Source organism: Lontra canadensis, unplaced genomic scaffold (assembly GCF_010015895.1).
Source record: "Lontra canadensis isolate GAN:19392208 unplaced genomic scaffold, GSC_riverotter_1.0 scaffold137, whole genome shotgun sequence".
NCBI classification, from domain to species: Eukaryota; Metazoa; Chordata; class Mammalia; order Carnivora; family Mustelidae; genus Lontra; species Lontra canadensis.
The window spans coordinates 458648-486189 of record NW_022631131.1 but is presented as its reverse complement, the minus strand read 5'-3'; the positions used below and the strand labels follow the sequence as shown (position 1 = coordinate 486189).

The 27542-nt window shown below is 46.9% G+C and overlaps 1 protein-coding gene and 1 pseudogene across 1 annotated transcript in view; one reads left to right on the top strand and one right to left on the bottom strand.

Moving 5' to 3' along the window:
- Positions 1-1340: 1340 nt before the first annotated feature.
- Positions 1341-9707, bottom strand: LOC116858483 (annotated as a pseudogene).
- Positions 9708-21033: 11326 nt separating this feature from the next.
- The window catches only part of MYO1D (myosin ID), a 335010-nt gene continuing 328501 nt past the window's right edge, over positions 21034-27542 (top strand). The window contains exon 1 of the mRNA XM_032843261.1: positions 21034-21396. Coding sequence (XP_032699152.1) covers positions 21302-21396 — 95 coding nt within the window. The 5' untranslated portion in view covers positions 21034-21301. The remainder of the gene's footprint in view (positions 21397-27542) is intronic.

The following is a 27542-nucleotide window of genomic DNA, read 5'->3' as shown; positions in this document are numbered from 1 at the left end:
TGGGTGGGGCCTGTGGGTGAAATAGGTGGTGGGGATTAAGATTATGCTTATCGTGATGAGCACTGAGTACTATATGGAATCGTTGATTCACTGTATTGTACACCTGGAATATAACATTGTATGTTTCTTATATTGGAATTTAAAAAGAAGAAAAAGAGGAAGAAGGTGGGGTAGGAAGGGGAGGAGGGGGAGGGGGATGAGGAGGGGGAGGGGGATGAGGAGGGGGAAGAGGAAGAGAAGAAAAGGTGGTGATGGTGGTGGTGGTGTGGAGGAGGAGGAGGAGGAGGAGGAAGGGGGAGGGGGAGAAGGAGAAGAATAAGAAAAGAAGGCAGAAAAAAGAAGCTAATCTCTTGTGGCCTTTTTTGGGTGTCAGCGAGAAAGAAATATTCCTCTGTTCAGAATTCTTCTAGCTGGACTAAGAATTAAATTTACACAAGACAAATTAACAGGAGAAAGTCGAATTTACTTTCCTGTGTCTGGGGAATCCACACAGACATGAAATTCCAAAGACAGGTAACACAATGAACAGGTGTCATTTTCATGTGTAGGTCTTCCATGAGAAGGATCGGGGTCTGGGGATGCAAAGGGGAGGAAGGCCATGTGCCTGAAAGTGAGAAGAGATGCTTGGAACACAGAAATCGCCCTGTTATGCCCACCAGTTTCTTAGGTAAAAAGCAATCTCTTTAATAGCTCTCTTCCTGGAACAGGCTCTCCTTTCCAATATAAATTTAGACGGTTGAGGGGGAGGTAAAGAACTTTTCCTGAATCTGCTGGGTTTGGATTGCTTTTAACTCGAAATAATCTTCGTGCCAAAGTGGCCCATCTCGGGGTGGCATGCTCTGGGCCCCGACACAGGTCTAGGATTTTATGACTCTTGTAGGAGAAATATAAAAGAGAACATCAACCTTGGGGAGTTTATAACACAAGTGGGAAAGACCCAAGGGGAGCAGAATTTGTCATCCCAAAATATGCCTCTTTGGCATAAGTATTAATTTAGGCTGCTTATTTTTAAGAAATAGCAGACACAAGAGACGCTCTGAAAACTAACTAGAAATTGCCCTTTTGTAAAAGAAACATACATTTGTAAGGGAAATCTCCATTTGTTTGGGGGTTGTTTGTTGTTTTATTTTTTGACTAGGGACAATATATTTTACTGATAATACATAATAAAGTAGGGATCCCCAAGCCCCTCCCCTTCTTCTAGGGGTCTGGGATGGAAACTGTATAAAGGTCAGGAGCTTTTCTGTGTGTCAGGGGATGAGTTGGGGCAAGAACTCCCCAGCAGCTGAGGGTCTCTCTCTTCCTCTTGCTCTTCCTGGGGCTGGTGGTTCAAGGGGCTCTTACTCCTTGGAGGCCATGTGGACCACAAGGTCCACCACCTGGTTGCTGTAGCCAAATTCTTTGTCATACCATGAAACGAGCTTGACACAGTGGTCACTGAGGGCAGTGCCAGTCCCAGCATTGAAGGTGGAAGAGTGGGTGTCACTGTTAAAGTCGAAGGAGACAACCTGTTCTCACTGTAGCCTAGAATGCCCTTGAGGGGGCCCTCTGAGGCTGGTTTCACCCTCATATTTGGCAGCTTTCTCCAGGCAGCAGGTCAGATCCATGATTGACACATTGTGGCTGGGGACGTGGAAGTCATGCCAGTGAACTTTCCATTTAGCTCACTAGGATAGGTAAGGGATGACATTACCTACAACTTTGGTGGCACCAGTAGAAGCAGGAATGATATTCTGGCAGATCGTTGGACATCATGCCACAGCTTTCCAGAGGAGCCATCCATGGTCTTCTGTGTGTCAGTGATGGCAAAGAATGTGGTCAAGGACTGTTGTCAGGGATGACCTTGGCCAGAGGGGCCAAGCAGTTGGCGGTGCAGGAGGCATTGCTGACAATCTTGAGGGCGTGGTCATACTTCTCATGGCTCATGCCCATCAGAGACAAGGGACATCAGCAGATGAGGCAGAAATGATGAACCTTTTGGCCCCACCCTTCAAGTGAGCCCCAGACTTCTCCATGGTGGTGAAGACCCCAGTGGACTCCACAATATACTCAGCACCAGTATCGCCCCATTTGATGTTGACAGGCTCTGGCTCCTGGAAGATGGAGATGGACTTTCTGTTGGTAAGTGTCCTGTTCTCAGCCTTGACTACGCCATTGAATTTGCCATGGGTGGAATCATACTGAAACATGTAGATTAGGTAGTTGAGGTCAATGAAGGGGTCATTTATGGCGACAATATCCACTTTGTCAGAGTTGGGTGCCTGGGTGGCTCAGTCAGTTAAGTGTCCAACTCTTGATCTCAGCTCAGGGTTGTGAGTGTAAGCCCCACATTGGGCTCCATGCCCAACATAAAAAAAAACAAACAAAACAACAACAACAACAACAACAACAAACTAGGGGTACCTAGGTGGCTCAGATGGTTGGGTGTGTGCCTTCAGCTCAGGTCATGATTTCCAGGTGCTGGGATAGAGCCCCACATCAGGCTCCTTGCTGGCTCAGCAGGGAGCCTGTTCTCCCTTTCCCCTTGCTTGTGTGTTCTCTCTGTCTCTCTCTCAAATGAATAAATAAAATATTTTATAAAAATTTTTTTAAAAATCCATTTTGCCAGGGTCAAAAGTAGACCTGGTGACCAGGCACCCAATATGACCAAATCTGTTTACTCTAACCTTTACCATCATGCCTCTGGGACATGGCTGTCACTGCTGTCAGTCAAATGGGGAGGAACAGAGAGCCAGGAAATCTCCATTTATAAGGGTGTTCTCTCTGTCCCAGGAAGAGAAGAGGATTCTAAATCTATAAAAAATTCTTATCACCAGCTTAAATTTGCACAATATACCCTTGTTTACTGTGCTTTTATAGGTAACCTCCCATAAGTGGTCTGGCTCCTGCCCCCTCCAACATATTTCTTTTGTTTTTTTTTTTAAGATTTTATTATTTATTTGAGAGAGAGAGAGAGCAGGGGGAGGGGGTGGGTAGAGGGATGAGCAGATTCCCTGCTGAGTAGAGAGCCTGATGCCCAGGATCCTGAGACCATGACCTGAGCAGAAGCCAGACCCTTAACCAGTTAAGCCACCCAGGCGCTCTTCATTTCTTTGGTCTTTAGCTGGAGGTGATATTTAAGGGGGTGGCTTGGGCCATTTCTGGGAGTTACTCAGTTTTCCTGGGTGTCTCTTACGTGTACAGGAGGTATACACGTTGTTAAACTTCTGTTTTTCTCCTATTAATCTTTTTATTACATAGGGGTCTCAAGCAAGAACCTAGAAGGGTAGAGGAAAAATTATTTTTCCTTCCTTATAAGACCAAAACAAACAAATGGTGTGAATGCCTCCAATTAACCACCCACTACTGAGCTGCAGGGAAGACAGGATAGTATTAAGGCTGTGACTTTACTAGCCACCTCTCTCCCATCATTCTAGCAACTCCTGCCATCCCAATGCCGCTTGAAGTCTCCCTGGACTGATCTGAGATAAACAGTGTTCTTACTTGCAAGCAATCGAAACTGATTACCCCATGTAGAAAGGAGACTTGTTGAAATGATAGGAGGTGCCCACAGAATCAGCAGGAAACAAAAGACCCAGATTAGGAAATGGGCAGGTACCACAGGGGCTCCAGGGGCTGGGTGCAATGACCCTGAAATGATTGTGACCCTCCCTTCAACTTTACCTTTCCTTCCATATTCAAAGTTGTGAGTAGGAATTCACCCTGTCTGTCTCCAGGGTGGGAGGTGAGGCATGGGCAGTACCCTTCCTTCTGGTACATCTGAATGCAGGGGGGTTTCCCCAGCAAAGGTAAGAGGGAAGGTTACTGGACTGCTCCTCGAAATTTGAGCACCCTATATATGGCCTTTCCCGATTCAGTCTGAATGCCAAGCTGTAGCAAGGGTTTCCAAATTAAAGACTAAACCCAGCGATTAGAGAGGAGAAGCCATTTCCTGGTCAGAAATGGTGCTGAGGGATGGGACACCTGGATGGCCCATTTGGTTAAGCATCTGCCTTCAGGTCAGGTCATGATCTAGGGGTCCTGGGATTGAGCACCACATGGGGCTCCCTGCTTCCTCTCACTCTTGCGCTCTCTCTCAAATAAATAAAATCTCTAAAAAAAAAAAAAAAAAAGGTGCTGAGGGTAATAAGGAAGAAAGAGACTTCCTACTGGCCAGTGGGTGCAAGTTTATACTCCGACCAGGCAAGGAGTGAACATTCATTAAGCACCTACTACGTACCAGACACTGATTAGGCACCTTACATGCCTATCTCCTTTGTTCTTCTCACCGACCCTGAAAAGTCAGTATGATTATGTTTGTTAAGGGAGGAAGTAGAGGGGTAAGGCCACCTACCTGAGCTCTCACAACTTGAATCCTTCCGGCTGGACTAAGAATCATTTGACACGAGACAGGGCAAAAAATAAAATTTCATTTCATATTTAGGGGGAGTCCACATAGACATGTAAATTCCGAAGACAGTCAAGCAAATTGAGTTATACACCTCTTTCTTTTTTTTTTTTATAAAGATTTTATTTATTTATTTGACAGCCAGCGATCACAAGTAGGCAGAGAGGCAGGCAGAGAGAGAATGGAAGAGAAGCAGGCTTCCCGCTGAGCAGAGAGCCCGATGCGGGGCTTGATCCCAGGACCCTGGGATCATGACCTGAGCTGAAGGCAGAGGCTTTAACCCACTGAGCCACCCAGGTGCCCCTATACACCTCTTTCTGAACTGAGGAGGAGAGGGTAGGAGTCTAGGACTTTACAGGGAAAGAATGAAATTCTTTCATACATGTTTGGTAAATAAATGTTTGGGCCATTCAGAAACAGTGGGACATGGAGGACTTTGATCAAACAGGCCTTGCCAGGCAACTCCCTGTCTACCACACCCAGTTCGTGTCATAATGTAGCTAACTATGTTGATAGCTCTCTTCTTGGTAGATCCTTTATCTAAACTCATTTTAGGCAGTTGAGGGAAAGTAAAGAGATTTCCTGAATCTGCTGGGCCTAGAAGTCAAGCCCAGCACCTGGTGACAGAACGTGGGGAGGAGCCCAGCTTTTCCTCTAGACGAAACCAAATCCCAGCAATTGGAGGAGGAGGCTAGGCAAAGCCAGAGACATCAGGACCCTCTCAGATTCCCTGAGAATAGTCAACTCCCAGAGGGCAGCAGACAGACTGGAACCTCGCTCAGCTCTTGAGGCAGCTGGGTTGACAATTCCCCAGGACAACCGTGGCCTGGAAGAGGCTTGTGTCACTAGCCAGCATTTGTCCAAAGCCTAATGGGGTTTGGGGAATACCCAAACCTATTTTAGGATGCTTGCCCTGAATCCCCAGGATTGCAGGAACCTAGCAGAGAAGCCCTGGTCTGAGCCAAGAGCCCCCGATTGCCCTCAGTGCCCAGGCAACCCACCTCAGCAGCAGCCTCTCCATCCCCATCCTCCATTCGTCTCCATTCACTCTTCTACCTGCTTAAATCTGCTTGATGTCTGCCTTGCTCCAGAGAGTTGACTTCTCAAGGTCATGGTGACCTCCATGACTCCAAATGCAGTGAATGTCCATGTATTCTTTTAACACTCTCCTCAGGATGGTTCACAGCAGACTAGACCACTTTCTCTCTTCTTGGCTTCCATAGCACCACCGTCTTCTGATTTCTCAGATTTCTCCTCCTTGGTGTGTCTGTTCTCCACCATTTGATTCTAAATACTAGGATTTCTTTAACCTTGGTTCTGAAGTCTTCTGTCTCCCATATCACCCCATCTTCCTAGGGGATCATACCCATTCCTGCTGATTTATATACATCACGTTTTATGCTAATGATGCCCAAATCTGTATCTTTGGCCCAGTCCTTTCTATTTGGCATCCATTGGCAGGTTTCCCTAGTATTGAAAACTGAACTTGTCCCAAATGGAATTCTCAAGGGTCCCCTCTCCCAAAACACCTGCCCTTCTTCCTCCAGGCTTCTCCATCTCTGCAGCTGGCACCACTGTCCACCACACTGCTCAAGCCCCAAACTGAGGAAGCATCACCATTTCCTCACTGCTCACATCCATTCTGTTAACAAATTGTATTGATTCTATCTCAGATTCATTTCAGATCTCTTCACTTCTCCCCATCTTGACAACCACCCACACTCATGCGGGCCATCGTCATCTCTCTACTAAACCCATACAAAGTATTTCTAACTGATCTTCCTATTGGCACACACTCCTATCTATTCTTGACTTCGCAGCCGCAGTGATGGAAATGTTCTGTAACTTAACCTGGGCATATAGACGTAAAACTCTGAGGTGTGTTCAGATTTGTACACTTTACTGGGGGATAAACCTCAACAACAAAAATAAAAAAGTGAACAAGACATCAATTCCCCAGTTAAAACCCTTCAGTGGCTTCACACGATCTTTGGAATAAAATCAACCCTGAGGGACTTGGCTCCAGCTTTTCCCACCAACCTTATCTCCTACTATACATCTCCCTTGCTTGCTAGAAAACCCAGCTGCCTTGGCTTTCATTAATTTTCTTTAACAAGCTAAAGCTTTCCTGCCTACCTCAGGACCTTTGCTCGGGATGTTCCCTCAGCCTAGAATCCTTCACCATGCTTAGCACCTTTCTTCCCTCACATCACCTATCCAGGCTTACCCAGATCACCACGTCTAAAGTGTATCATCCCATTTATTCTTCCTGCTCCTACAGTATTGTATTTTTAAAATGCTACTGTTTTTATAACACTACAATGTTTTTCCATACTTGGGACTAGCGTCTACATTTGACAGATCCTCATTACACCCATCCTGTTATGCTAAGTGCTATATAGATAACCAATACCATGAGGCTTCTACTCAAAGAACAACAACAACAACAACAACAAATCCCTCTTTTTTTGTTGTTCTTTTAAATCTGTAGAGGTGCTATAAAAAAAAATCATCAGTTCATTCTAGGGCAGCAGCCTCCACCGTGGCACTGAAGATGGCAGAGACAAGAGATCGTGAGTACACAGTGTGATGGGGTGAATTGTGTCCTCCAGAAAGATAAAAGGTAAGTTCGAATGGGAGAAGCAGGCCTCAGAAAAATTTAAAGCCATAAACAACAAGCATAACACTCATAGCACAAGAGACAATGCCTTTCTTTCCTTATTTATTTATTTTTTTTACAAATTAAGTCAGAGGCTAAAAACACAGGACTCAGAGACCAGGTGTGTAGCACCAAGACTCTTATTGTTAACGGATATCTATCAGATACCTTGTTTTCCGACTTGGTCCTCTGACCCCTCTGATTATTTTTGACAAGTGCAATCATTCCAACAGCAGAGCCATTCAAAACACTTCATTTATACAAAAGCTCTCCCAAGAGGATCTCTGCTTAACTGCTCCAAGGATCTCTCTGCTGGTGATGGCTCTTCTGTGGTTGGAGAAGGACAGTCTGACCGCCTCCAGGCTAACCCATTCCAGCAGCCAGTCCTCCAGAGATTCCAGCGCATCCAAGATCCAGGAGTATCCGCTGAAGTCTGGGTGAGTCTGGGACAGAATTGGCACAAGTGTAAGACAGAGAAGTGAAGGCTTCCCAAAGTAAGCAATTTATGGTCTAACCCAGCACCCATGCCTTTCATGGATTGGTGCACGTGTGGAGCCACATGACCCCCCAGAGGTACAACGGTAGGAACACAATGAAAGAAATTAGGCCCTTGTACCTATCAACTGTCTGAGGAAGGCCAGGAAGGGGGAATTCAGAGTTGGTGAGAAAGATCGCCCTTATCTGTGGAATACGGTGTAACTCGGGTCACTTAAATTTTGTGCCTTGATTTTTCCCAACAGAAGCAGAGTTAACATCCAACACCTTTAGAAGATGGAAAATATAATTTTAGAGTAGACGTGCACACTTGATACCTCACAGTAGTGAGCATTTTGTTTTAACACTTCTCAATTTGCCACCTTACATCCTTGCACCAACAGGACCTCCAGCCACATTGGGAAAATTCACTCTTCCTCGGATACACAACTATCGTTCCAAGTCTCCACACCACGTTGATCTGTTGCTCCCACCTACCACGCCCACACCCAACGCTACCTTCCAAATCCTATCCACCCTTGAAGGCACTTCCCCAGGTGCCCCCTCTGGCTTATCTGTGTTCCCCACAATCTCCCACTGAGGACCAGAGTTCTTTGCGTTCTCAGAACCTGTATCACACACTGTCTTAGGTCATTAACAACCTCATCTAAAGTTAGAGAGGCAGCTGGAATGGTCAGAAGAACAGTGCCCTGAGAATCACCCACCCAGGGCTCTAATCCTAGCTCTGTGCAGGTATGAGAGGTCACGTAAGCAAGTAATAATCCCACACTGGACCTCAGTTTCTCTTTCGTAAAAGGATAGGCTTGAAGCAGGATTTGAAAAGTTCCTCCTGGTTCTAATCATTTCGGAGTATTTCCCCGGTGCCCCTACGCTGCAGGACTGTGAGCCCCTTTAGGACAGAGACTGCATCGTTTTCATTTGAGCGCCCCCAGCACACCTGGCTTGCACGGAGACCCCCGATACTTTTATCCAGCCAGCATCTTGTTTTATCGTCACTGCGCCACGAGGGGCTGACCCAAGGCACAGCTCTGACCCTTGGGAGGCTTACAGAAGCAGAGTGGCCTGCCAGACCCGTGCAGTAAAGGACTAGTCAAAGACAGACTAATGCTTAGAGGACGAAGTGAAGTCCAAGTACTCCCACAGAGAGCCCTTCCGGAAAATGTAGGCTCTCCAGCAGTGATTCTCAACTGGGGGCAAGGTCTCTGGACATTTTCTGTTGGGTGGCTATGGGCACCCATGAGATAGAGACCAGAGATGCTGCCTTGCATCCCCTGATCTTAGGACAGCTCCCCAACAAAGAATAACGGAGCCCCAAAATGTCAACAGAGCTGTGGTTGAGAAACCCTGCTCTAGATCACATGCCTTCTTTCCTTTCTCAGGTTTTTCCTTCATCCCATTTTCCCCTTCTTCTCACGGGATAAGCAACAGATTCCAAATGATAGCACCGGCATACAGTGGGGGGTAGGGGGTGGTACAATCACACATGAACACTCAGCCTTGCTTTGTTGTCATGAAGGAAAGCCAAGATCAAGCCTTAGCACATCTGTTGTAAAATCTCCTAATTGTCTTCCCCATAGCTTCTTTTGAAGGGGAAGACTTTTCTGAGTTTGTTCTCTGCAGTAGTATGCTACAGAGTGAGGCTGGGTGGGTGGGGGAAGGAATGAAAGCCTACGAGTTTTAGGTACATTCTAAGTACAGAGCACCCTTTAGTGAAAACCTGATCTACGTCACTCTTCAATGATTAGACAGGCTAGGTGGTAGGTCCCCTCTCAATAAGAGGGCATTTAAGAATCAATTTATAGATTGCCTATCAGCAGATAGAGGAGAGACATTAGGAGCTCAGGTGTTCGGAGTTGCTGCCAACAGAAAGCAAGCCAAGCGGGAAAAGATAGCAACCACAAGCAGATCTGGTTTATAGACGCTGGGGGCACACAACTTTTCTGGAACTCGATGTGTGAAGAAGCGCTCGTGTAGTCAAAAAAACACAACCAGGGCCTCGAACATGATAACCGGTCTCGGCCATTCTAAGTTTCCACAAAGAGAGCCCCAGCTCACCTGTTTTAGGATTTTCCCCATGTAACTAAAATAGGCCTCCTTCTTCTTCGTCTTCTGCCTCAAGGCTGAGTTGGCCCACTCGTACTTCTCTTTGGTTGGGATATAAAGCATTGTTCTCTTCTTAGGGAATCTCAGGCCATGTAAGCAAGGGTAGTACATGGGGAAGGCTAATTCCTTGCACTTCTAGGTTATAGCACTAGCTGTAGGCAAGCGAACAACCACCCCCCTGCCCAGAAGAGGTTTTATAGGGAGAGCTGGAAGGCACTCTTTCCTAATAAAATTAGTGATTAGTGAGTGCACCTGCCGGAGATAAATACTCTCCAGAATAGTTAAGAAATAATAAGTGTAGAGTCTAAAGCAGGCTTATGGTACATTCTGGAAAGGGGCTTGAGGTGGGAAACTCAAAACGTTAAGCTTTCCTCTGCTTGAGCCCATGCAATAGAGAGGATGACCACTTTGATGTAATGGTCACTGATTTACCCGGCAACACTGATATCCGAAGTTATTCCTTTTACGTGTGGAGTAACTCCAGGTGTTCTTATTAGAGTGGTTCTTTGCTACAAAAACCGCAATTCGAAAGGATTGGGAGCAGAATCCAGGAAATTGATTTTTTGCTAAAGCAGCACTGGGGAATCTATGGACCAGCCAGATTTAGGACTCACTGGTCTATAAAACCTTTCTGAAGCAACTGCACGGGACCAGGGTTTGGGGCGGAAGGGGCAGCTCTGCATGGATCTGCTGTGGGTATCTGCATTTGCACCGGGAAGACTCCCTGGGGTATGTCACGGCAATTGGGAATTCAGGTGATGAAGCAGGAATAGGGACCCCAGGACGCAAGAGTGAAGATTGAGACACGGTAGACGGAGAGGTCATGAACTCCTTGCAGTTAGCGTTATCAGCTCAGCTACAAGGAAGCGACCATCCTGACACCGACCAACAGATAAGAGGACACCAGAGAGCCAGGGTGTCCAAGGAAGAAAAGAACCAGACGACAAGAGACACCCTCTCCTGTCTCAGTGATGAGCTGCACTAAAGGCCCAGTCCCAGGGACTGGTGGCTTCCAATAAGACTGTCAGCTCCCAGTTATGGAGCCTGAGGTCCCAGCCCCCATACGAAGTGCGGGACGTCCTTTACTGCCCGTAATTCTCACGGCAACTTTAGGAGGCAGGATATTAGTATACTCTCACTTTACAGACGAGGAAACTAAGTCTCAGCAGGCTCAAGTGGCCTGCCCAAGGTCACATACAGTGCACGGGGGATGGGGGGGGGGGCGCAGAACCAGCTCCTGAGCCTCTGCTTCTAACCCTATGCTCCACCACCTTCCAAACCCAAACACCAGAGCCCTCCAATCCTTGTAGTTACACAGGTGTGCTCGGCACAGCTGCCATGTGTCTTCATTCATTGAGGGAGCACTTGGGACACAGCCAATCCCTAGTGCAGACTCAATTCCTGTGAATGGTTCTTTGCTAACAACGACAGAACTCCACCCAACACTTCTGTGAAAGGAAAAAGCGGTTCCCCATCACCCACCTGGCTGTCAAGGCATGTCCCACCCACCCCCTCAACTCTACTCTCTTTTCCTGGCTTCATCTCTCATGATCTCTCTAGTTAAAAAGGCAATGTATGCACAAGAGTGTATATTATATGATAAAATGAACTAGAAGTTTTGTTTTAGGTTTAAAGGTTTTATTTATTTATTTGAGAGAGACCACAAGCAGAGGTAGGGAGCAGAGGGAGAGCGAGAAGCAGACTCCCTGCTAAGCAGGGAGCCTGATGTGGGACTCGATCCCAGGACTCTGGGATCATGACCTGAGCTGAAGGCAGACGCTTAACCAACTGAGCCACCCAACCAGGTGCCCCTGAACTGGAAGTTGTAATGCAACGAAGTAAATATAAACAGGCAAAAATCATTCTCAGTGGAATGGCACTTTTCACTGGTCACTCAGGGCCAGCGGGGATCCAAAGTAGCACTATGACGTCCAGAAGATGCTGGAGAGCACAGGTAAAGGGTGAGAACAGAGGTGGTGTTGCTGTGGGAGTGTAGCATGGAAGTCTTGAGCAGACGGCGCTCACTCATGCAAAAATAGCAAATTTTGAGCAGCTGGGTGGCTCAGTTTGTTGTCTGCCTTTGGCTCAGGTCATGATCCCAAGGTCCTGAGATGGAGCCCTGAATCGGGCTCCTTGTTCAGTGGAGAGTCTGCTTCTCCCTCCACCCCTCCCCCACGCTCGTGAACTCTCTCTTTCTCAAATAAGTAAATGAAACTTTTAAATAAATAGCAAGGTGTGATCCCCTTCTAAGGGCAAGGCCCATGGCTATGCATAGAAATGGTGATAAATTACTGAGAGGAATCCCAAAACTGACATAGGAGAAAGTTATGGGGTGATCAGGAGCCACACCAGTATCTATTAGAAATCTCAGTCAGCTAAAAAAGACATGCAATGAATCACCTGTTAATAAGTTCCCTATCCTGATGATAAAAGAAGCAGTTACACTAACAGCAATGCTAACTTTTATTTATCAAAAGCTCAGTACTTGCCTTGAATTATACACAGCACTACATAGACATTTTGTTTCATGGTTTTAATACACAGAGATGAAAGCTATCATCTCTTTAAAAGAGATGAGGAGGGGTGCCTGGGTGGCTCAGTGGTTAAGTATCTGCCTTTAGCTCAGGTCATGATCCCAAGGTCCTGGGATCGAGCCCTGCCTTGGGCTCCCTGCTTAGCAGGGAGCCTGCTTCTCCCTCCGCTCTCCCCCATCCCAACCCTGCTCATGCTTGCCCTCTCCATCAAATAAATAAAAAAAATTTTTTTTTAAAAAGAGATGAGAAAACTGGGGCTTATAAAGATAAATTAATGTGTTCAAAGTCACATAGGCAGTAAGTTGCAAGGCTAGGAACTGAACCCCGATGTGTCTGACTCCAAAATTCCCATCAATATTTCTGGAAGTTAGGCCTCCTGTCTACCTGCAGTGAAGTCTCCTGAACTGCTTATAAAAATGAAGATTCCCCAAGCCCCATCCTATGCTTTAGTACAGGTATCTAAATCTTGGGTACCACTGTACCACCATTGTCTCCTGAGTCTGGGGAAAATGCTGCTCTGGTCAGAGCACTACTCAGTTAGAGAAGAGGTAATTAAAGAGTTAGAAAGGGTGGGGACACTAAGAGAAAGTGACTGTGATGTGGCTGAGCACAGACATAGACCTTAGACATTGAGAAAGCAGACTTTGCACAGATTAACAATATTAGTGTTGGAATTCTATGGATAGAAACTCTGAAAGGGAATTCGAAAAGAAAGAAAATCGAAGAAAAGAAAAATCAAAGGCTCTTCCTTCACTGGCCATGACCTTGGCCTCCCTCCTTGATTATAATTCACTCCAACCGGGTCCTATCTTGGTGGGATATCAGCTCCAAAGGACAAACCAGGCTCATAAATAGGGATAATGAGTAACAAGAGCAGAAAATGGGACAATTGGAATTCAGGGCATGGAGTGAGTCTGGGCAGTGACTTGAGGAGTCAGCCTGAGTTAAAGCGCATTGGAGTCTGCTTTTATGTGGAGATGTCTACATGACATGGGGCAGGCCTACTGAGTCAATTGGCCCAGGTAGGTCCACTCATTGCAGCTTTTTGTAGAGGGGATCTGGACATTGGGTGGGATATTAGATCACATGGCCTCCGAGTTCTCCTAGGTTTTGTGGATTCTGCTTTCCCCCTAAATCATGTCTTTGGGGGGTCAGGTTGTCAGAATTTGAATAGAAGTACTGCTCATACTATTTCTACCTCTGGATAGTTCTGGAGAATTAATCCAGTTGAATGGAAAAAGGGTCGCATGGTGCATTTTAACATCATCATATTTTGTGACCTTAATTCTAGGAGATGACTACTGCTACAGCTCACCATTTGAGAAACTCCAGGTGAATGGCAGAAGGAGAGGGGGTCTGGTGGGCAGATTAGAAGATGTCACCTTGGGAATGATGTCGCACTCTTCCTGGAGTGTCAGCTCTGTAGATACTAACTGATACTAATGGTGGATGATACTGGTACTGACCACTTGCTACTTTGTCAGGTGGAGGGAAGAAAGGAAATCTGAATTTTTCCCAGCCCTAGAAATATCTTATTTAACCTCTCTGCCAAGCTTGCTTTCATTTATTTATTTATTTATTTATTTAAACAGTGTGGGGTGTTTTTTTTTTTAAATTTTATTCATTTATTTGTCAGAAAGAGAGAGAGAGAGAGCACAAGCAGGGGGAATGGCTAGCTGAGGGAAAAGCAGGGTCCCTGCTGTGCATGGAGCCCGAAGTGGGGACTCAGTCCCAGGACTCTGGGATCATGACCTGAGCTGAAGGCAGATGCTTCACTGATTGAGCTACCCAGGTGCCCCTCTGCCAAGCTTTTAGAGGAGGAGAAAAAAAGTACAGAAGAAAAGAAGGACATCAGCCCCCTCCATTTAAAATACCTACCCCAATTTAAAAATAGGGGTAGAGAGACTGGGGTTACCCAGAGAAGATCTAGGGTGCTACCCTCCCTTGCTTGTCTATCTTCCTCCCCCTGCATCTTGTCTCACAGATGAATGTCCACACTGGATAGTGGAGACCACCCACCATTCAAATCAGAAGCTTTAGGGTCTGGTCCTAGTTCTAACAGCGCCTCACTCTGACCTAGTCAAAGGCAGCAGCTCTTCTTGGCTCTCAGTTTCCCCAGGGGTATGCATTTGATTATACAACCATTAAGACCCCTTAGAATCTTGCTATGCAAAGCATGGTCTGCAGGGATGCTTGGCTGGCTCAGTCAGTAGAGCAGGGGACTTGACCTCAGAGTTGTAAGTTCAAACCCCACGTTGGACATAGAGATTACGTTAAAAAAAAAAAAAAGTCTGGTCTACAAACCAGCAGCAGTAACATTTGGGGATCTTGTCAAATGCAGATTTTGATTCAGTTGGTTGGAGGTAGGACCTGAGACTCTGCATGTCTAACAAAATCCCAAGTGATTCTTACACACTTTAAAGTTTGATACATTCCGCCTTAAGATGCCATCCATCCAGGGTGCCTGGGTGGCTCAGTCGTTCAGCATCTGCTTTCCGCTCAGGCCCTGATCCCAGGGTGCTGGGATCCAGCCCCACATCGGGTTCCCTGCTCAGCAAGAAGCTTACTTCTCCCTTTCCCACTCCTCCTGCTCATGTTCCCTCTCTCCCTGTCTCTCTCTGTCAAATAAATAAATAATTAAAAAAATAAAAGACACCATCCCTCCATGAATCTATTATGGATATGCCTTGTTGTTCTCCCTCTCATGGGTTTCTATCACACCCTCCAAGTTTTCTAGCTCTAGAACCATTTCCAATGGCCAGAGTAACTTGAGAGTTGATGATTTTTTTGGCTTGGGGCTTAGAGAAATGCCACATGCTCCTTGAAATATAATGCTACACCTACACACATCCATTTACTAATAAATAAACTCGCTAATTAATTCACCTATTCAATTTGAGAAATACCTATGGGGCGGTAGGCGTGACTTGAGGGCTGGAGATAAAAGGATGAGGAAGGCATGGCCTCCATCTGGGAGATGTTAGGGACAGGCCTGGACAGCCAACTCCAACTCAGTGTGATAAGCACTTCTGTAATTAGCAAAGAGGAAACATCGCAGGGAAATGTTTATAGTTGGGAACTATGCTGTCATAGGCAGGAGAAGTTCTGGAGGCTGTCCCAGGCTATGTCCTCCCTTACCATGACACTGTCTTTCCTGTGCCCATAAATACGTGGGTCTTCTGCCCACACTGGGCAGTATGCTGTTGGGGCAGGCCCTGTCTGGTGACTCACAGGATGCCCATGACGACAGTTTTCTTAAATTCTTCCCCATTCCCCAATGATTCGAACCTGTGGTGTGACCCTTCCGTTAGCTGAGGGCTTCTTAATTCGGGATCCACAGACAGGTTATTTTGGGCAGAGGGGCAGAGGGGCAGAGGGGTCCGTGTGTGAACTGTTCTGTGGATGTGCTTAATACATTTGTCTTGGGAAGGGAAGTCCACATGTTTTCATCAAAGGACAACAAGACCTAAAAATTGAGAACCAATGTCTTGCTATTGCCCACCTGCTACCTTAAGACTCCGGCAGTGGCAGTCCCCTTCCTTCTCCTCCTCCATCTCCTCCCTCTCTTCAGCTGATATATCCCAACCTCCTCTCTGCTTAGGCTGATTATGTTAAAAGGGGCTCTGTCTGCAGTATCAACCATTCCAAAGAGCTAAGGGAAGATCCTTGTCCCCAACTCAACACTGTCACAGGTAAGCACAGCTGGGCCACAGGGACAGCAGGGGAAGAAACCCCTAGAACCCAGAACCCGGTCTTTATCAATTGTCTGGCTGATCCTTTGTCTTTAATAGCTAGCTATAGGTGAGAGGATGAAGCTTTTAAGTCATTTGCTGGGCTTTCAGGGCAGTGTATGGCAGTGAACTTGGCTATGAAGTTTCCCTTTCCTTTGTCCTATGAGATGTCTACAGAATGAAAAGCAGGGGTGAGGGGAGGTGAGAAGGGCCACAGGTGGTCAAGTCATCAGTGACACCAGGGAGGCAACTCTTGGGTCTGCTTTTACTTTAAAGCACTTAAGCTTCAAAAACCACAGATAGAGAGAGAGAAAAAAAATATATATATATATATGTATATATAGCCTTTGATGTACTATTCATAGTTCAAATCCAATCTTTGGCATGAAAGAGGAGGAAGCGTGCTTTGGATAGTATCTAAGGAAGAGAATTCCACCTCATTTATATATGGAGCTAAGCACATTATAAAGTTATTTTGCAACATAAATTTGCCTTTCTACTTCTGCTCCAGAATAATTTGGGCTTATAAAATAAATGTATAAAATACCTTTGACTATACTATATTTTCCCTGGCCTTCTTGCTTCTGTTTTGCAGGACTCGTGCTGAAGTGAGCTGTCTTCCTGGTTGCTGGGCACCTGGTAAAGATAGGGAGGGTAGGGCAGCCCAGAAGCATTCTGGGAGAGGAGAATCGCGAGCAAATATTTGCTTTGGAATATTCAGAGTTGATTTTCACAGATAACCCAGAGCAGATTCCCTGTAGCAGCTGTCAACCACAGAGAGGTTTTTGGAACAAGAGCTTTTGTTTATGTGAACATATAGTGCTCAGGCCTGGCCCAGGAGAGAAGTGAACACAGCCCCGGGACCTGTTTCCAGGGACAGGAGATGAGAATAAGATAAACACCGCACAAAGACTGACTTTAATGCAGAAAGTCTACCAAGGGAGGGGGTGGATTTACCACCTCACATTGCACAACTCACAGATTCATAGACTGTTCCATATTTATCTATTCAGCACGTGTTTATTAGAAGCTTTACATGTGAGGCACCGTGCTATTGGGTGCTAGACTTACCCCCGAGACTAGAACAGACACAGCCTCCAGCCCTCATGCCCTCTCTCTCATGAGACAAGGACAACAGGCTCAAGTGCATTCAGTCTGCAATGGGAAGGACACTTCCAGGGTGCTGTTGGAGGCACGGAGGAGGGACAGCCAACCCTGACATAAGAAATCATGGAAGCCTTCTTGGAGGAAGTGATGTTGGGGCAGAGCTACCGGAAGAGCAGAAGTGAGCTAGGCCAGAGGGGTGAGGACTGGGACAACAGAGAAGGGAATTTCAGGCAGAGGACAGATTGTGCCCTCCCTGGGGCATATTTATATGGCAACGAAGGTAAACAATAAATTATTTAAATTATGAAAACATATTTAAAAGATTATTTAAATGAGTTTTTGTTCTTAGAATTGTCTGTTCAGTGTTTATAACCTGTTAGCATATCTATGGCAAGGAGAGTACAGATACTCTGTACCAGGGTTTTCAGTGTGCACGCTGATTTTTCAGTTCTGGAATATCTGCAAACGTCTGATGTGACTTTCACTTCTAAGTATTATTTGATTCCTTGAAAAAAAAATTTTGATGTTGGGACAGTTTTTTAAATTTTTGTTTTTTAAGATTTTCCTTATTTATTTGACAGAGAGAGAGACAGCGAGAGAGGGAACACAAGCAGAGGGAGTGGGAGAGGGAGAAGCAGGCTTCCCGCTGAGCAGGGAGCCCGATGCGGGGCTCCATCCCAGGACCCCAGGATCATGACCTGAGCTGAAGGCAGAGGCTTAACGACTGAGCCACCCAGGTGTCCCTATGTTAGAACAGTTTTAGACTGTTACTTGATTTTTAACTTTACATTTTGAAATCATTTCAAACTTACTATTTAATTTACAGTCTGCGTTCAGGTTTCACCGATTGTCCCAATAACGTCCTTTACATTTTTCCTTTCCTAAAAATTTTTTTGTATTTAAATTCAATTTAGTTAACCTAGAGTGTATTATTTGTTTCAGGGGTAGAATTTAGTGATTCATCAATTGCACAGAATACCCAGTGCTCATTCCGTCCCATGTCCTCCTTAATGCCTGTTACCCAGTTACTACTCCCCCTCCAACTCCCCCCCAGCAGCCCTCAGTTTGTTTCCTAGAGTTAAAAATCCTTTACATTGGGGCACCTGGGTGGCTCAGTGGGTTAAAGCCTCTGCCTTCAGCTCAGGTCATGATCTCAGAGTCCTGGGATCGAGCCCCACATCAGGCTCTCTGCTCAGCAGGGAGCCTACTTCCTCCTCTCTCTCTGCCTGCCTCTCTGCCTACTTGTAATCTCTGTCTGTCAAATAAATAAATAAAATCTTAAAAAAAATTTTTTTTTAAATCCTTTACATTTTTCTGGTCAAAAATCCAGTCCAGGTCACATATGGCCTTTAGCTGTGGTCTCTTTAGGCCCCTCGAGCCTGGACCAGCCTCTTGGCCTTCCCTTGTCTTTCAAGCCATAGATATTTTTCAAGATTACAGATCGGTTTTTTTGTAGAATGTCCCTTATGTGAATTAATGTGATGTTTCTTCATGATCAGATTCAGTGGGTGCTATTTTAAGCAGGTAAGTGATGTTATGTCTTTCTAAGGAGATCATTATATCACTCATCACATCACTCATGATCTCAGTGTGGCTGATTATTGGTGATTTTAACTTTTATTTTGTTTTTTTAGTATATTTTAAACCGTAACACAAGCATACACATCCAAATGTGTTTATATCTAAATGTTATCATGAAGAAGAGTAATAGTGAGCTATCCTGCTCTATATGACCTTGTTTGAATGCAGATTGTAGTGTTTTGTCACTCCTGTCATCTCTGCATATATCAGAACTTCTTGTAAATGTGTCATTGATTGATAAGATTATAGTTGTGCTCTGGCCTTTAAAAAGGCTGGGTGTAAAACTACAAGTAACAAATTACTACATAGCCATGTAAATCAGAATTTTCTTGATACTGTACAACCAAAACAGTGTTCAAAAGTAAGTTGGAATCCCGAAGCTGATTTAAGGGGATGGTGATCCCCAACCGACAGATACGGATTCTTCAAAAGAGCCTCATTGGTCTCATCCCGGATTTTATATTAATTTGGGCTTATAAATTTATAAAATGCACTTTGCATATGTTGTGTATATGTATACATCAGGCTCCTATATAAGATATTGATAAAAAAAAACAAACAAACAAGAATTCCTTTGCTTTGGCCATTTGAAAATCCTAGCTGCATCCCATTGTAGATCCTACCCACTGTTGAATGACTTTTGCTCTAACAACCCCAGGGCTCAGAGAATACACATGCATCCATTTCCAATGGGTCATTGAGTGGAGTCCCTGGTCACTTCAATTGGCACAAAATTTACGATTTCTTCCTTTTATTTTATTTTATTTTTTAAACATTTTATTTATTTATTTGACAGAGAGAGAGATCACAAGTAGACAGAGGCAGGCAGAGAGAGAGGAGGAAGCAGGCTCCCTGCCAAGCAGAGAGCCTGATGCGGGGCTTGATCCCAGGACTCTGGGATCATGACCTGAGCGGAAGGCAGAGGCTTTAACCCACTGAGCCACCCAGGCGCCCCTTCCTTTTATTTTTGAAGTTCAGTTCTACTTACTTTACAACACACCAAAACAAACATTTTAGGAGTGTACTATATTATGCAATTACTGACCGGCCCCCATAATGACCCAAGCAAAAGACAGTCCTACCTTGGAAAGTGCTAGCCTAAGGGTCTTATTCCAAAATGAGGACACTGAGGATCCAGAGAGGTGTCTTCTGAAGAAGAAGGCTGCTAATGGTAGACTGCAACCCAGCTCTTCCTGTGCCGGGGTTGGGGATGGCTTTCTTATGGCAGAGGTGTTAACTCCAGAGGTGATCAAGCTGCCCTCCCCTCTCTCTTGGCTAGTGTGGGTTGTTGGCAGCTGAAGCAAGCCTTGAGCGGGGTCCTTCCGCCGGGTTTACTCATCTCAAATTCAGCCATAGAGCTGGAGCCCAGCCAGGTCCTTGGGAGCCTCTAGATTTCCTAGAAGATGGTCTTAATGGAAACACACAGCTGAAGAGGTGCAGCTGCCTTAGAAAGTCATTTATAATATATTTTCATTGGGAAAAACGTAGTCAAAGTTCCAAAAGACTTTTCCAAGCTCAACCAGCACATCCGTAAGTTGGAGAACACTTAGAACTCATTTCTCTCCACTGAACCAGAGCAAATTTCGTATCTACATGTGCAAGGCAGCATGATAGTTGCTTGGTGAGTGCCAGCGGGGATATGAAGCAATTTAGGCCATGGCCCCATGCTCAAGAAGTCTACAATAATCCTAGGGAGGTGGAACATACATATATTAAAAACTTCTTAGTAACATAAGGCAACGTGCTCAGATGAGTGCAACAGAAAGGTGGACCACGGAACACTCAGGAAGGAAAGCATTCTGCCATGCGGCTTCTAAGTCGAGTGACCTAGATGAAACTGCAGCTTCCACACTTCCCAGCGGTGTGGCGAGTTACTGGAATTCCCTAACGCGCTTAGAAAAGCTCTGGGCATTTTAGGTGTCCCCCAAGTGTTGGCTATTATTACTCTCAGTCTGTGAACGAACCGTCATTTCGAGGATGGAAAGGACGTGAGCAGAGGAGCAGGAGTGGGCTTCGCGGCAAGGTGGTAGAATCCTAAGGAATTGTCCCCGCAAAAAGCTCCGCGAGCTACTTCGGTAACTCAGCTTGCAGCCATCAAACACCGCGGTGCAGGCAATTCAGGAAACCTGATTCCACCCACTCTCCTACGTCCGCGCTCCTCCGCGCCGCCTCCCTGAGATCCCAGCGCCCGTCCCCAGGGGGCGCTGCGCCCCGCCGACCTGGCTGGGGCCGGCGCGCGCCACCGCCGCCCGCCCCGCGCGTGCGCGCCGCCCAGGTGAGGAGGAGGCTGCCTGCGCCGCAGCGGCGGCTCAGTAGGCGGGGCGGGGAGGGGCGGGGCGGAGCCGGGCCGGGGAGGGGCCGGGGCGGGGCCGGGACCAGAGCAAGGCCAGAGGCGGGACCAGCCGCCGCCGTCTCCGTCTCAGAGTCCCGACCCCCACTGCTCCGGGCAGTTGCGGCGGGAGAAGCGGAAACTGCTGGGTGCGCCGCGCCGGCCGAGAGCGCGCCGAGGAGCAGCGGGGCGGCCTCCGTCCGGCCCAGACCCGCCGACCGGCGCCCGGCACCGCCTCCCCCGCGGCCCCGCGCCCCGCGCCGCGGCCCCGCCCCGGCCCCGCCCGAGCTCGCCGCGCGCACCCCGCCGGCCCCTGCGGCCCTATCGCGCCCACCTGAGCCCGTCTGCGCCCACCTGAGCCCGTACGCTGGCGCCATGGCGGAGCAGGAGAGCCTGGAGTTCGGCAAGGCGGACTTCGTTCTGATGGACACCGTCTCCATGCCGGAGTTCATGGCCAACCTCCGGCTCAGGTGAGGGCGGAGCGGCCGTGCTTCGCGGCGGGAGCCTGCGCTTTCCCGAGAAGGGGCGCCCTTGCGGTGCGGCGGGATTGGAGGTGTCAGGGGCCAAACTAGAGGGATGGGGTGCGTCCGGACGGGGGTGTCCGGTGGCCCGCCGAGCTCCGTGGTCGCGCCTTCCCCAAGGAGGACGCCCGGGGGGTGCGGCTGTCTAGGGGGGTGAGGGGCGTGCCGAGCCCCAGGGCTGCGCCCTCGGGAGACGGGTGGCCTGTGTGCAGTCCGGACGCGGCGGTGGGGGTGGGGGGGAGGGGTGTGAGGGGTGTGCGGGCTGGAGGCTGCGCTTGGGGCAGGGCCGGCTAGCTCGCTTCCCCAGGTAAGTGATGTGGGCGGGCCGGGTGACCTCATGGAAACAAAAGTAAAGGAAAACGCAAACTTTAGGGAGAGTTGTGGTGGCCATGAAGGCCCTGGGAAGACGGGAGGGTTGTTTTGTAGAGAGATTCGGATCTCATCCCGGTTTCACACTTGGTTTTCTTTTTCTCCTCCTTTTTTTTTCCTGGCGTAGTTCCATCCTGTCACTCAGGATGCTATGCAGTAGTGGTCCCTGAGCTGTCTGCTCCGGGACACTGGCTATTTTTTAGTTACTTTCTAAACGTAATTAGACACGTTTCCAGACATCGAAGAGACTGCTCTGCTTGCCAGTGCCAAGATAAACTGTCTGAATTTGACAAGGCATTCATGCTTTCAGTTTTTTTCAAGGAGTTATGGATGGAGCCCTTGTGTTCCTGACATCCTTGAAAATGTAGTCACAACTCAACGCCCTGAAATGGGCTTGCAAGGCGAATTTATTTTAGAAACTCTACTACATGTGATTATTTCTCTCCTGATAGAGTAATATGTAAACAGAACTTTAAAGTAGTTTTGACTTTTTTTTTTGTTGTTAAACATTACAGTAAATGGAGTTTCAACATAACTGACTTTGGAGGGCAGGGATGGGCGGTGGTTCCTGGAAGTTCTACCCCTATTTCTTGTAAGGTTTATAGCTAAATCTCACTCCATAAGTTTATGAAGTGAAGATCACGATTTAGGTTTGAATGCTTAACTAACCCCACTTCTCAGTAATAATTACCCCTGTTCGTTTTAACTTATGAATTTAAAGAAAGCTTTTAATTTGGGGGATTGCAAACCCTGTAGGATCTTCTTCTGCTCTTCTCCAGACTTTGCTATGTCCCAGAGTATGGAGCAGGGGCACAGGTCTGAGTTCTGCACCTACCTATTACAAGCTGACCTTGAACCAGTCTCTGTGTCTGGGTTTCTTAATTTGTAAAATAGTGAGGATCATCAAGATTTTTCAGCACTTACTTTTTCTGCTTTTACGTATTACTGCTTCCAAACTCTCTCCGCGTGACATCTGAATCTTAAACATTATTAAAGTGAGCCTAACTTAACCTTGCAATTTAGTTCTACATTTTGCAACGTACTTCAAGAGGTAAGGTGGGAGGATCCCAAGAACTGTAAGATGTATCCTTATCTCTCAAAGAGGTGACAATACCAATAAAGACTGGGAGAAAGGTGGAAATTCCTCTTGATTTAAATAATAAATCAAGACAACAATAGAAGAGTTAAGCTTTGTAGAGCTTAGGTGATTCTTTGCCAACAAATTGCACACACTAATTGTTCTGGCGCTCAGGAGAGGGAGAGGTACTTTAGGCTGGTTCCAAAACACAGCACAGAGAGGGAGAGAGGTTCAGATGAGTTGCAAAGGATGGGTAGGGTTTGTCTAGGTGGAGAACATTCCAGGTGGATGCAGTGGCATGAACAGAGGAGTGGAGGCATGAAAGCTGATTCTCTTTGGGTGGTAGTGGACATGCTAAGTTGTCTGGAGAGAAAGGAGTTGGTGTTGGGGACTTGTGGGTGGAATCACCAACTCATTAGCCAATTATAGCCAATCATTAGCTAATGCCAGGATTTCTAGGGCTGCATTTACACCCAGTCACCAAGTCAGTCAAGATCCTGGCCGTGCAGACATGTGCAAGTATCTGTACATGTCTCATCTGTGTGTATCCTTGACAACCCTGAGCACTGGCTGCAGTTCTCAGTGTACAGCTTTGGTGACTGTTCATGGTTTACTTGCAAGCTGGGAGTATTAGGTTCCTGGTAGCCAGACCCTTGCCCTCCTCTTCCATTGTAAATCCTGATTACCCAGAGGGAAAACAATCCTCTCTCTCTGATAGTTTGGATTTCCTTTCCCCCGGTTATCCCTCCAGACAGTTCTAGTGTTTAGCTGTATGAGCTTCCGGGCTCATGCTGTTGTGACCCTTGAAACATTTGTTTCACTTTGCAAAAAGTGACAAGAAACAGTGCAGGTCCCAGTGCTCTTGATGTTGAAGTGTTTTCATCTCCTGGAACTTAGGTGGTTGGGCCATACGCAGTGTAATTTATGGTTTTATATGGGCAAAATCTGCATGTTTCATCTTTCAGTGGATGTGTGTGCATGAGCCCGATCATTCGTGGCTTCCCCAGACTGTGGCTCCTTCTCTCACTTCCGTCAGGAAGGTCCTGCCTTCTGCACCTCAACCCATACCGCACCCCCAAACCGCCACTGGCTCTTCTGCTCAGCGCTCTTCATTTCTGGTCGGTGACATAAGGTACTGAAGGTGACACTGGTTTCAGGGGTCTGTGTCGTCCAGACCTGATTGTAATTTTCCTGATAGCAGTCCCCAGCATAACACTGGGCACATAACACATTCCTTGTGACAACACTTTCTGTAGAGCAAGAAGAAAGAGAGGAAAAAAGTTACTTCTTCTAAGCTTTTATGACATTCATTTAGAATTATCTTTTTACTTTGCTACTATGCTGACCTCCTTTTCCCCTCTTGGAGCTAACAGTTGATTTTTAGACATCTTCAATGGATGTAACTTTTCTCATACTGTTATTATTTTCAAAAATTGATGTAGGTGTGTGTGTGTGTGTGTATGTGCTTGTGAGTCTGGATGAGGCCAGATTTAAGGAATGATATGGATTAGTGTGAGTTAGTATATCTGTGAAGGAGTTTCAACTTCTGTTTCTTACCCTGGCAGGAAAAACTGCTGGTATTTTGAAGGCTGCTTGCTTTCTCTCCTAGAAGTCCTTTGCCCGGGGGAGAGCTGTTCTATTTCCTTCTTTTTCCTTTTTGGTGGAGGTGGAGGTGCTGGTGGTTTTCTTTTTGGTGGTGGTGGTGAGCTCCTCGCTGCATTTTTCAAGGGTCTGTCCCCAGGAGTAAGATTCCTACACAGGACACCTCCTGCCTTCATGGTCAGGCCTGGTTCCTGCCAACAACCCTGATGACCACTTGCACCGCCAGCCACAGTATCCTCACCATATTCTGCTTTCTTTGCAGCCACTTCCTTTTGGGACCTGGAACCCTTTGCTGGGCCATTCCTGTACTTGAGTTCTTCCGGCATTAGCAGCAGCTTTGCACCCTCTCTCGAACTGAGAGTCTCAGGAGAGCGAGCTACATGGAACAACTGGTCCTCCCAGTGCCCCCTCAGTCCCTGCTTAGTCCTGTGTGCAAAAAGGAGAAAGCAGGCTGCTGCTCAGGGCTGGGCCCGGGCCGAGGACCACATCCCAGACAGATGTGCTTTTCACTTCCTGGGGCGGTGAAATACGTCGTAGGCTTCCAGGGTCCAGTTTCCTAACTTTGTTGGTGATGGCTCCCTTCTGAAAATAAGGCATCTGCTTAGCCTCGTATCTTGGCTCCTTGGAAATCTAACTTTTCCTCCCCTCTTTCCTTACTGGTTTTTCTCTTCCATAAAAAGCAGTCATCTGAAACACCATTTGCCAAACTTACAGGCAACTTCCTCCTTTTAACCGAACACAGTGTGTCTGTTACACCTTTGCTGAGACCAAGGCTTCTCAACTGCAGCGCTTTTTACACTTGGCCTTGGATAGTTCTTTATTTTGGGGGGGGGCCCTGTCCTGTGCGTAGGATGTTTACCAGCATCCCTGGTCTCTACCCACCTGATGCCAGTAGTACCACTTTCCTCCCATTTATGACAGCTGAAAATGTTTCCAGATATTGCCAAATGTCCCCTGTGGAGGGGGGCAAATTATCCCCAGCTGAGGCCAGTGGGCCTCAGTTGTTCTTGCTCCAACGAATATCTTCCTCCTTCCCTGCTCATGTACTCTGCCTGTCACTCTTACTCATCTTTTGAGACGAGTTCTTCGCAGCCTTTCCCAGTCCTCCAAGTCAGGGTTCATTCTACTCTACCCGGGACACCTGGACACTTGGTTCCAGCTGTTGGAGAGAATGTATCAGGTTATGTTGATGTTAACCTGCATGCCTGCCTTCCCACCCAGCAGTGAGCTCCTTAAAGACAGTGTCATCCAGAGGTGGGTCCAGCTCAGGTTCTGTGAGCCTGAAAACTCGTTACTGTTTGGAGGGGGGCAGGTTTAAGAAAAAGAGAATAAATTGTGAATGCCAAATTAGATACAGGGCTTTGGGAGGGGACAGTGTAAGTGGGTGGCAGTGAAGCAGACCCATCTCAGGTCCCCTTGTGTTTCCTGTCATGCTGGGCACCTATGTGTTCAATGTATTTTTAAACATGTTCAGTAAGCCGTCAAATATTGGTTGATTGTTCTTCAACCAGTGGAATTCTTAACTTAAAAAAGCGTACGGTCTTCTTAAAATATTGTAGTTATTTTTTTAAATTTTTTTTATTCATTTGACAGGGAGAGAGCAAGAGAGCACAAGCAAGGGGAGCAGCAGGGAGAGGGAGAAGCAGGCTCCCCGTTGAGCAGGGAGCCCAAAGTGGGGCTCAATCCCAGGACCCTGGGATCCTGGAATCCCAACCTGAGCTGAGGGCAGCCACTTAACTGAGCCACCCAGGTGCCCTGTAGTTATTTTAATACAGCTTACTTGTTGGAGGGGGGATGAGTTATGGAATTATGTACGCACGTGTGTACACACACGCACACACTCGCCCGCATCACGCCACCTCTGTACTCTTTCTCTGCGGCTGCTTGGTCATTTGGAAAATTTGGTGAAACAAAAGGTCCCTCTTTCCTGCCGGCGGCAAAACCTTTGGTACTCTGGGTGGTCTTAGAGCAAGGGTAACTCTGCAGTTGGTTCAGAGTTCTATTTAGAAGGAGCTGCAGTTAGATTTGTAGGAGAGGTGAATGGCCCACTAAATCTTTCTGGCTTCCATGTGAAATTCTTTGGCAGCCACTTTTAGAGGCCTTCGGAAAAGGACAGCTTGCTCCGTGCCTGTTTTGCACATTGGCTTCGTATTGGGACAGAAATGAGAACTTGGGTTTTGGAGCTGCCATTTGGAGTGAATCACCCTGCCGTCTTGCTTCCTTTCCTTCTCTGTGACAGATTTCCAAGACTATTTTTATTCAGGGTCATTTGTTGACCCTGGAGACTTCTGCTGAATTTAGCTCCCAAGTAGAGCCAGATGTGGGTGGAATCGGGCCCTCAGGAAGCTGCTACTGGTGCGATTCATTGCAGTTTCTGAAGGGCTCTCCTTCTACAGAAAGAGATAAGCTTTGATTTTTCTACTTAATGTGGGGACAGAAGATGGCGAATCTGGTGTAGATAGAAATCTGTTTAGCGGTCCACCTGTAAGTTGTTGGCACGGGGAATTATCCTACTGTGGAGATCTGTTGGTTGACCTTCCCACCTGCGTCTGAGTCAGCTCAGTGAAAAGAATCCTGTCCCAAAGACTGGTCCCGTTTTATGATGATTCTCTGTCATCCATTGCTGGGTGGCCGTTGAGACTGGGTTGAGCCATTGTCCAGCCACTGGCTGGGTCCATCTGGTGGGGAAATTTGCTGTCAACCGTGGCTCCAGCCCCATTGGGTAGATAACCTGTTGATGAGCCTCAGTGACATGGCTTAGAAGAATGTCAGCTGTGTTCATACATAGGTTCAGGTCACCGCATTTAAAAATGTATATTCTAAGCCTCTGTCTTTTTGTCTATTAAATTTCTTGGTCAAGATGATGGGAAGCAGGCTCTTTTCAGTTCAACTGCTATGTAATTTCTGGTTAAATCTCTTAATAGAACAGTGTTACCCAAACTTTAGTTTGGGGCATTTATGGGAAGAAGAACTGGGAGAGCATTGCTTGTTCCGGGCACTGGGTGCAGTGGAAAGAGCACTTGGGCTTTGAGACCCAACTGACCAA